The 11,090-nt window shown below is 40.5% G+C and overlaps 1 protein-coding gene across 1 annotated transcript in view; it reads right to left on the reverse strand.

Annotated features, from left to right (window-relative positions):
- Positions 1-589: 589 nt before the first annotated feature.
- Positions 590-11,090, reverse strand: part of LOC115223239 (protein Dr1) — a 13,132-nt gene continuing 2,631 nt past the window's right edge. Inside the window, exons 2-4 of the mRNA XM_029793735.2 lie at positions 6,284-6,824; positions 3,815-3,978; positions 590-779 (exon numbers count right to left, since the gene is read on the reverse strand). Of these exons, the coding sequence (XP_029649595.1) occupies positions 633-779; positions 3,815-3,978; positions 6,284-6,506 (534 nt within the window). The 5' untranslated portion in view covers positions 6,507-6,824 and the 3' untranslated portion in view covers positions 590-632. The remainder of the gene's footprint in view (positions 780-3,814; positions 3,979-6,283; positions 6,825-11,090) is intronic.

Here is an 11,090-nt window from a genome sequence, read left to right on the forward strand (position 1 = left end):
AAGTTCTATTAGCAGAGTAACTTATTGCCATAACAACTGTCATCGCTACCATCAACATCACTGCCGCCACCACCACCATCATCATCATCATCACTATTTCTTGATAGTGTCTGTATGCCAGATGGGACATTTCATTTGGCTTAATAATAATAATAATAATCCTTTCTACAAAAGGCACAAGGCCTGAAATTTGGGGTGAGTGGATAAGTACATTATCTCGACCCCAGTATTTCATTGGTGCTTAATTTGTCGACCCCGAAAGGAGGAAAGTCAAAGTCGACCTCAGCGGGATTTGAACTCAGAATGTAGACACGAAAGAAAATGCCGCTAAGCATTTTGCCTGGCGAGTTAACGATTCTGCCAGCTCGCCACTAATAAAAATAATTAAAAAAATAAAAATAATAATAATAAAAAGTAATAAAAAATGAATCGTCATCGTCGCCGTCATCATCATCATCATTGTTGTTGTCATCATCAATGTCTGTTGCTGATTATGTCAATATTACAAGGTGGTGATGTTGGTGATGTTGGTGGTGGTGGTGGTGGTGGCGGTGATGGTTGTGGTGGAGGGGACATTTCCTGTCTGTGGGTTTGTTTGCTTTTTTTTTCCCCCTATTTTTTTTTCTTTTTAATTAACAGTAGTCGTCGTCATCATCTTCTCGACTGTCTGTTGATTGTGCCATATTCTTCTGTGTCAGCTGCAGTTGCTGTTGCTGTTGCAGCGCATTCTGCACTTGCAGTCGTTGTTGCTGTTCAATCTGCTGCTGTTCAAGACGAGCCTAGAAAACGAAAAAAAAAAAACAAATAATTATATATATATATATATATATATATATAAAAAAAAGAAACAAAAAGTTTGTTGTCATGGCTTCTTTTATCTTTTATTTGTTTCAGGTAGAAGACTCTGGCCATGCTGGAGGATCACCTTGAAAGATTTTAATCAAACAAATCAAATAGATCTCAGGACTTATTTTTATTAACCCTTTCGTTACCAAACCGCCCAAAGCCGCCCGAAAAAAATTTTCGTTAATGTGACCAAACCGCCCAAACCCGCCCGTATTTACCTATTCATATTTAAATGAGAATATCAGAGCAAATCTCTTTAGTACATTCGTGAAAACATATTATTCTTCGTAAAGAGTTCAACTACAGTTTTGTACAATAATCGAAGTGTAATTTTAATTCCGTGAATTTTGGGAGATTTTTTTCCGAAATTTGTTCCTATTGTGTTTTCAAAATTTGTAATTCTGACAAAAAATGGATACGAATTTCATTATATCAAGCAGCGAGTCAGAATTCGAAGAATTTTCTACTGAAGACCTTCGTAAATCTAACTCTATGACTGAAAAAAAAAAGCACGTGGTATTTGATAATGAATCTGATGTTTCATTTTCCGAAAGTGAAAACAGTGAATCCGAGAGCTTCGACAGCGATAAAGAAAATGAATTGGCACCTGAATGGAGTGAAAATTTAAAAACTGTTTCGGTGATTTTTCTGAAGAAACTGGACCAAGCCAGGAGAGTAAAGCCTTAGACTATTTCTTTTTACTTTTTCGAATGAGCCTATTTGAAATCATTACGGCGGAAACGAACCGTTACACTAAATGTAAACAAAGCGAAAGAAAGGATAGTTAGTGGTTTCCCACAAACTTAAATGAAATTAAGACTATTTTGCCATAAATATTATTATGGGTATCAGAAAGTTACCCAGAATAACAAATTCTATCGTAAAATTTTGTTGTATACCCAATTGAATATTAGCTAATAACCCATTTTCTATAGCGATGTTTGAACAAAATTTTAATAATTTTATATTTTGTTGAATTTACCTGTATCTACCTGCAATTAGAGTCACTTTGTGACAAAAATTATAGTATAGAATTGGTTGAGAATATTTCATTAAATTATCTACCAAAAATCAGATTAATATATTGATAAATAAAAAAAGTTATAGTTGTTTAATGAAACCAGACTAAATTTATGATTATGTTAGAAATTAATTGAAACACATAAGGGGTGTATTTTGGTCAGAAATATAGTAACGAAAGGGTTAAACCTTTCACTTTTGGCAACAAATTGAAAACAACTGTATTTCACACATAAAACTTAATTAACCTATTAATATTTTTTTTTACATTTATCACTCCATTTAGGCCATCCCATTATCATCCCACATTTCTTCAACACCCCACTAGATCTTTCCACTGCCCACAAGGGGGCAGTACTGTCCACTTTGGGAACCACTGATTTAGACGACAATTTATTCACTGTACCCAGTATGTATATATATATCACCGTGACCACCGTGACAGACCAGGCTATCAGATATTGCTACACATCGCTGGTCACAATGCGTTTCGCATTGTTTTAGCCTTTAAATGATGCCACCCCGCTGGCTAAGCGAGCAGGCCAACAAAAGAAAGAGTGAGAGAAAGTTGCGGCGAAAGAGTACAGCAGGGATCGCCACCACCCCCTGCCAGAGCCTTGTAGAACTTTAGGTGTTTTAGCTCAATAAACACTCACAATGCCTAGTCTAGAAATCGAAACCGTGATCCTATGATCGCGGGTCCGCTGCCCTAACCACTGGGCCATTGCGCCTTATATATATATATATAAGGCGCAATGGCCACAACAGTACTGATGCAGGTACTGGTGCCATGTAAAAAATATCCAGTACACTCTGTGGAGTGGTTGGCATTAGGAAGAGTAGCCTGCCACAGAAACCAAGCCAAAACAGACTATGGAACTTGGTGCAGCCCCTGGCCTTACCAGCTCTGGTCAAACTGACCAACCCATGCCAGCATGGAAAATGGATGTTAAATTATGATAAGGATAGACATACAAGCACAGGAGTGACTGTGTGGTAAGAAGCTTGCTTCCCTCGAGATGTAAAAAAAGGTAAGAGGCTAAGTGCCTTATTTTGTAAGGACGTGGAGCCCATTTGTGAAAAATGTAAGAGGCTTAGTGCCTCATTTGAAAGGACCTTGTGTCCCATTGAGGTTTACAACCTCAATTTGTTTTTATAAAAGAGTGAAAAAGAACAATGTTTTCGGGAAGCAGCGATCATCGGGCGCCGTCTGCTTCCCTCATCAATATCATTGTTTTACTCATCATTCACTTCATTTGTGTTGTTGTCCAGCCCGCATCTGCTTCCATTTATGTAAAGCCTTTTATGGCTAATTTGATGAAATAAAGAAGCTTGCTTCCCAACCACATGGTTCCGTGTTCAGTCCCACTGCATGGCACCCTGGGCAAGTGTCTTCCAGTTTTATAACTCAATATGTGAGAAATAATAGATAATTACAAAAAAATGTATTCATCATCATCATCATCATCATTTAACGTCTGCTTTCCATGCTAGCATGGGTTGGACGGTTCAACTGGGGTCTGGGAAGCCAGAAGACTGCACTAGGCCCAGTTTGATCTGGCAATGTTTCTACGGCTGGATGCCCTTCCTAACGCCAACCACTCCATGAGTGTAGTGGGTGCTTTTTACGTGCCACCGGCACAGGTACCAGACAAGTCTGCCAAACAGCCACGATCAGATGGTGCTTTTTATGTGCCACTGGCACGGGGGCCAGGTGAGGCTGGCAACGGCCACGAATGGATGGTGCTTTTTACGTGCCACCGGCATGAGGCCAGTCGGGGCGGCGCTGGCAACGGCCACAGGATACAGGCATGGTTCAGTGGTGGTGGTGACAATGATGGTGGTGGTGACGATTACGGTGGTGGTGGTGGTGATAAATTTAGAAAAGGAAAAACATAAAACATTTTTGAAATAAAAATGACAAAAAAAAAGAAGGAAAACCACTAACTTTGGCAAATAATTCCTGCTGTTGACGTAAAAGTTCTTCTTCTGGAATGCCAAGGTTCTCAAGACGTGAGCTTCCTTTCCGTTTCTTAGCAGCAACTGCCTTGGCTTCCTCTAACACAGCGACAGCATCTTCTTTGTAAGAACTAAATCCAAGACTGTCCAATGCTAAAAGAAAAAAAACCCACAAGAATTACATAAAAGTCAACCAGCAAGTTGCATTTAATCATTCTTCTATTCTTAGATGGTGGCCATTCTGGAGTCACATCTTTGAGAATTTTAACCCTTTTGGTACCAATCTGCCCAGGAGGGACCACCTCTGATCCGATGATACAAAATTCCTGCCTTTTAAAGCAGTCTGAAGCAGTGATTTCCAACGTTGGGGATATACCCCCACTGGCAGGGCCCAGTAATCCTTTTTTTTTTTGTGGGACAAGGAATTGTGAAAATCTTTTTTTTGCACACAGTAAACATATAACACCTATACTCAGCCGGGCCAAGCCATCCCTCACATCATCATCATCATCATCATCATCATTATTATTTAACATCTGTTTCCCATGCTGGCATGGGTTAGATGGATTGATTGGAATCAGTAAGCCAGTGAGCTGTACCAGGCTCCAGTTTGGTTTGGCCTGGTTCCGTTCCTACGGCTGGATGCCCTTCCTAATGCCAAATTGTAATAAAATATTAAGAAGGCATAGGAGTGGCTGTGTGGTAAGTAGCTTGTTTACCAACCACATGGTTCTGGGTTCAGTCCCACTGTGTGGCACCTTGGGCAAGTGTCTTCTACTATAGCCTCGGGCCGACCAAAGCCTTGTGAGTGGATTTGGTAGACGGAAACTGAAAGAAGCCCATCGTATATATGTATATGTATATATGCATGTGTGTGTTTGTCCCCCTAGCATTGCTTGACAACCGATGCTGGTGTGTTTACATCCCCGTTACTTAGCGGTTCGGCAAAAGAGACCGATAGAATAAGTACTGGGCTTGCAAAAGAATAAGTCCTGGGGTCGAGTTGCTCAATTAAAGGCGGTGCTCCAGCATGGCCGCAGTCAAATGACTGAAACAAGTAAAAGAGTAAAGAGTAATAAAGTTGTTTTTACCCAACCACTGGTGGTGCATATAGTTTTCTGGAAAGATATATTAGGGGTGTGGGGGCCTGGGGGGGTGGAATAGGTTGGGAAATACTGGTTTAAAAATAAACCCTGTCATCAAATCAAACATTTGTTGATTTATGTTCCAAACACCACTTTAACCCTTTAGCATTTAAACCGGCCATATCCGACCAAAACATTGTCCCTTTTTTTCTGTTCAAACCAGCCAGATCAGGTTTCTCACACCTATCCTTCAATGTCATTCTAAAAATAAACAATCACAACAGCAAACTCTCTCAGCTATTTGATGATTAATACAAAACACTTGACTAACTGAACGTTTGACAGAATCATTTGAATGCTAAAGTGTTAAAAACTCTTTCTAATTTTGGCTCAAGGTCAACGATTCTGAAAGAAGGGGGCAAGTTGATTACACTGACTTCAGTATTTGACTGCTCCTTACTTTATATAGACCCTGCAAGGATCACGGCCGAAGTCAACTTCAGTGGGATCATCATCATCATCATCGTTTAACGTCCGTTCTCCATGCTAGCATGGGTTGGACGGTTCGACCGGGGATCTGGGAAGCCAGAAGGCTGCACCAGGCTCCAGTCTCATCTGGCAATGTTTCTACAGCTGGATGCCCTTCCTAACGCCAACCACTCCGTGAGTGTAGTGGGTGCTTTTTATGAGTCACATATATATAAGGCGCTGGAGTAGCTGTATGGTAAGTAGCTTGCTTACCAACCACATGACTTGCTTCTAATGAGTTTCTATGGAGACATCTGAGGATTCTACCCCAATGAATCCTCCCAGAGAAAATGGATGGAGGGAGGGATGGAAAAAAAAATCAGTAAATTTACTTAGAAATACAATCACTGTCCAATGCTAAAAGAAATCTCACAAGAAATACATGGTCAGTTGGTCAGAAGATTACATTTTATCATTCTTCTATTCTTGGACTGTTGCCATGATAGGGACTTCTTTGAGAATTTGGATCCTTTCAGTACCAACCTATTTCTTTACTACCCACAAGGGGCTAAACACAGAGAGGATAAACAAGGACAGACAAACAGATTAAGTCGATTATATCGAGCCCAGTGCGTAACTGGTACTTATTTAATCGACCCCGAAAGGATGAACGGCAAAGTCGACCTCGGCGGAATTTGAATTCAGAACGTAGCGGCAGACGAAATACCGCTAAGCATTTTCGCCTGACATGCTAACATTTCTGCCAGCTCGCCACCTTTCAGTACCAACCTGCCCTGGGACCACTTCTGACTCTATGAGACAAACTTCCTGCTTTTTAAAATGGTCTAAAATAAACCATCTCATCAGATACAGTTATGAAACAGCCAAAGTAGAGTCATACATACCTGCCAGTACATGTTCTGGTGAAATGGTTTTCTTTGTCTGTTTGTTACAGATTTCATTGGCTTCTGACGAGACAAGGTGAATAAATTCCGTACAACAATTGAGTATCAATTCACGGGAGTCATTAGCTACACGGATATTTGGAACAAGTTCTTTGATCATTTTGTTCAAAGCTGCTCTTGGAATGCTAAGTTCATCATCGTCTCGGTTATCTGCCATCATCATGGTTACCACTTCAAATCTGAAAATATTCCACAGTCAACTCACGAATATCTTTATTATTTTTATTATTATTATTATTGCTTTTTTACTTTTGTTCTGTTTTTCTGTGGATTTTTCAGTTTCTTCTTTTTAAAATAGCTCTTTTCTTTCATATATTTTTCACCGTCCTAGTCTCGTGTTTTTGGTGTGTTGGTTTTTGGTAAGCACCACCAAGTCCAGTCAGTGGTTAGTATTCTCCTCAGTTTAGTTTGGTTTGTATTAAGACACATTCTTCAGTTCCCATTTGTGGCTGCTACGACTGGAATTTCTACATAACTGCTTCTGTAAAAGACATCAACAGATTACCTTTAAATACAGGTAAAGAAACATGTTCTTGTTAATAGCAATCAAAACAATTTAGCAAAAGCATTTGTAAATTTTAATTGCTTAGAATGAGATGAAATAAAGATGATAAGAAGAAGCAAAGAGTAATTATGGCAACAAACGTTAATATTTTGTGAGGCAAAGGATTGGCTGTGTGGTAAGTAGCTTGCTTACCAACCATATAGTTCCGGTTTCAGACCTACTATGCGGCACCTTGGGCAAGTGTCTTCTACTAAAGCCTCGGGTCGACCAAAGCCATTTGAATGGATTTGATGGATGGAAACTGAAAGAATCCTGTCGTGTGTGTGTGTGTATGTTTGTGTGTCTGTGTTTGTCCACTCACCATTGCTTGACAACCGGTGTTGGTGTGTTTGCATCCCCATAACTTAGCGGTTCAGGAAAAGCGACTGATAGAGTAAGTACTAGGCTTACAAAAAATAAGTCCTGGGGTCGATTTGCTCAACTAAAGGTGGTGCTCCAGCATGGCCGCAGTCAAATGACTGAAACAAATAAAAGAATATGTGAATGTGTTTATGGATGTATGTGTGTATGGAGGACTCTCCTGTCATGAATAACAGATGAGGATGCTGCAATCTGTTGCCAAGCAACCTACACAGGTGACAACTGTTTATAGTGATCAGAATGTTTGCACTGCTCATTAGTTCAGACCCTCCATGAAATTGAAATTACCTGTGCAGGTGTGCACAGTGCGTCATGCATCAGATGTCACAGTGATTGTGGAGGAATGTGAGATGAAGAGTCTTGTTCGAGAATGCAACGCATCGCTTGGTCCAGGAATCAAAACGATAACAATCGCACGTTTGTGAGCGCAACAGCTTAACCGTAAGGTCATAAACACACACATACATATATATATAGGCGCAGGAGTGGCTGTGTGGTAAGTAGCTTGTCTACCAACCACATGGTTCCGGGTTCAGTCCCACTGCGTGGCACCTTGGGCAAGTGTCTTCTACTATAGCCTCGGGCCGACCAAAGCCTTGTGAGTGGATTTGGTAGATGGAAACTGAAAGAAGCCCGTCGTATATATGTATGTATATATATGCATGTGTGTGTTTGTGTGTGTGTGTTTGTCCCCTACCATTGCTTGACAACGGATGCTGGTGTGTTTATGTCCCCGTTACTTAGCGGTTCGGCAAAAGAGAGCGATAGAATAAGTACTGGGCTTAGAAAAGAATAACTCCCGGGGTTGAGTTGCTCGATTAAAGGCGATGCTCCAGCATGGCCACAGTCAAATGACTGAAACAAGTAAAAGAGTATATATATATATATACACATATGATGGCTGTCTATTCGTTATACAAGCATGACCATCACTAACAAGTTTCAGCCATGCTTGCACAAAGGTTTGAAGTCAAGTACAGCTTGCAGAACACCACAATGACTCTCACTAGCGATACCAAGAAACCTATAGACAAGTGCAAGCTATCTGGCTCAGTGGAGCAGTAGGTCTTATATATGAATTGGCCTTTTCCTACAGGGGTGCCTTAACAAAGACCAGAGGTCACTCACTTGGACACCAGCTTCAGTATTTGTATGTCCCAGTACACATACACACACAAAATTTAACAAAAACACAACAGGAAAAATTTTTACAAAAACAACAGAATATTCGTAGCTAATTCCTCATCAGCCAACGTCCAAGATACTTACAATTTCTAACCTTTACACACACAAACATGTCCCAAAAGCCAATAAGAGAGTCTCTCTCATATGTACCACAGTATAGTTTGTTCTAAGATAACATCTACATTTAAGTGGGCATAAATAAAACCTCTCAGTAATATTCCTGCCACAGTCACTAATATATACATTCATAAATATATAGGCGCAGGAGTGGCTGTGTGGTAAGTAGCTTGCTAACCAACCACATGGTTCCGGGTTCAGTCCCACTGTGTGGCATCTTGGGTAAGTGTCTTCTGCTATAGCCCCGGGCCGACCAATGCCTTGTGAGTGGATTTGGTAGACGGAAACTGAAAGAAGCCTGTCGTATATATGTATATATATATATATATGTATGTGTGTGTGTGTTTGTGTGCCTGTGTTTGTCCCCCTAGCATTGCTTGACAACCGATGCTGGTGTGTTTACGTCCCCGTCACTTAGCGGTTCGGCAAAAGAGACCGATAGAATAAGTACTGGGCTTACAAAGAATAAGTCCCGGGGTCGATTTGCTCGACTAAAGGCGGTGCTCCAGCATGGCCGCAGTCAAATGACTGAAACAAGTAAAAGAGTAAAAGAGTATATACACATACGTTACGCCTATCACTTATACCTCTCACTTGTGCAACTACTGCCTTCATCTTTCAATTGCTTGGCTGTCAATGACACTAGGGAGAGAGGAAGCGGTGGATCTCTCTATCTCACAGCACCATACTTTCCAGCATAACTAGAGATATCTATGGAGCTTTCTGGTCTTCGCACCTCTCAAACATGCTACCCCCAACCACCACCTCTAATCCAGACCATCCTGGTTCTCTTGCCTGTTGCAAGGCGTATCTACCATAATTCCTCCTATTGTCCACCCTCCGTTGATATCTGTCATTCACTCCTGTCATTTAGCCACTTCTATTACCATCCATCACTCACATCTATCTCTTCTTCTATCAATCACACTCATTCATCCTATTCACAGTTTCTACCATCACTCTCGCATCACCAACATCAACCCAAGCAAACAAATGATTTATAGAATGGTAAAAGAAAGCAGGATGGCAGACTCATTAGCACATCGGACAAAATGCTTAGAGACTAATTTCTTCCAGCCTTATGATCTGAGTTCAAAATTACACCCAGGTTGATTTAGTTTTTCACCCTTTCAGGGTTGACAACATAAGTACCAGTCGAGTACTGGGGTATCGTCGATGTAATCAACTAGTGCCCTCCCTCAAAAATGCCTGGCCTTGTGAGTATTGTAGGAAGAATTTACAGAATGGTAGGGACTCTCATAGTTTCAGAGTTTATGGTTGTTCCACAATGAATCTACTCAGACTGTGAATGAATATCGTATAAAGAAACTGTTGAGAAGCCCATTGTGTATGCATATATATATATATGTGTGTGTATATATATATATATATATGTGTATATATATATGCATACACATATATATATATATATATTACTATTAGTAGCTCTTTAATACATATATTGTCACCTTTAAACAATAATATTTATCTCTTGCCAAATGGAGTACTTTTTTTGTTGAATTTTCTATGACGGATTAGTACATTATATACATACATATATATATCGTCATCATCATCATCTTTTAACTTCCACTGTCCATACTGGCATGGGTTGGATGGCTTGACCAGAGCTGCACCAGACTCCAGTCTGACTTGGTATAATTTCTACAGTTAGGAAGAGCATCCAGCCATAGAAACCACACCAAATCAGACTGGGGTCTAGTGCAGCCCCTCAGCTTACCAGCCCTGGTCAACCTGTCCAACCCATGCTAGCATGGACAACAGACATTAAATGATGATGATGATGATATATATATATACACATACATATTATGTGTGTGTGTGTGTATTTGTGTTTATACCCCACCATCGCTTGACTATCAATGTTAGTTTGTTTACATCCCTGTAATTTACCAGTTTCGCAAAAGGGACCAAAAGAATAACAACTACCAGGCTTTAAAAAACAGAAAACACTGGGGTTGATTTGTTCGACAAAACTCTTTGAGGTGGTGCCACAACACGGCCACAGAACAATGACTGAGAAACAAGTTTTAAAAAATTAATTAAAAGTAACAACAAAGCAGAACATTGAAGCTAGAAGACCTCAAAGTAAAGAGAAGAGACAAAAGTTACAGTTTGCAGATAAGAAGACAGGACCCCATTCATTGCCATAGAGAAAGTTTGAAAAGGTGCAGGGATGGCTGTGTGGTAAGAAGCTTGCTTCTCAACCACATGGTTCCGGGTTCAGTCCCACTGCATGGCACCTTGGGCAAGTGTCTTCTACTATAGGCTCAGGTCGACCAAAGCCTTGCGAGTGGATTTGGTAGATGGAAACTGAAAGAAACCCATCACAAAAGGTGATGGGGTGAACAGTTGTAGGGGTCAGAAGCGGGGGGGGGGAGAAAAAATACAATTAGTAGATCAAGAGTTAGTTAATCCATATGTTGAGAATGAGATGAAATTAAGAAATATACCAGAGAGGGGGGGAAGGCTTGTGGGCAAGACAAATTAGGCAAAGCA

Source organism: Octopus sinensis, linkage group LG22, assembly GCF_006345805.1.
Source record: "Octopus sinensis linkage group LG22, ASM634580v1, whole genome shotgun sequence".
In the NCBI taxonomy this organism is placed as follows: domain Eukaryota; kingdom Metazoa; phylum Mollusca; class Cephalopoda; order Octopoda; family Octopodidae; genus Octopus; species Octopus sinensis.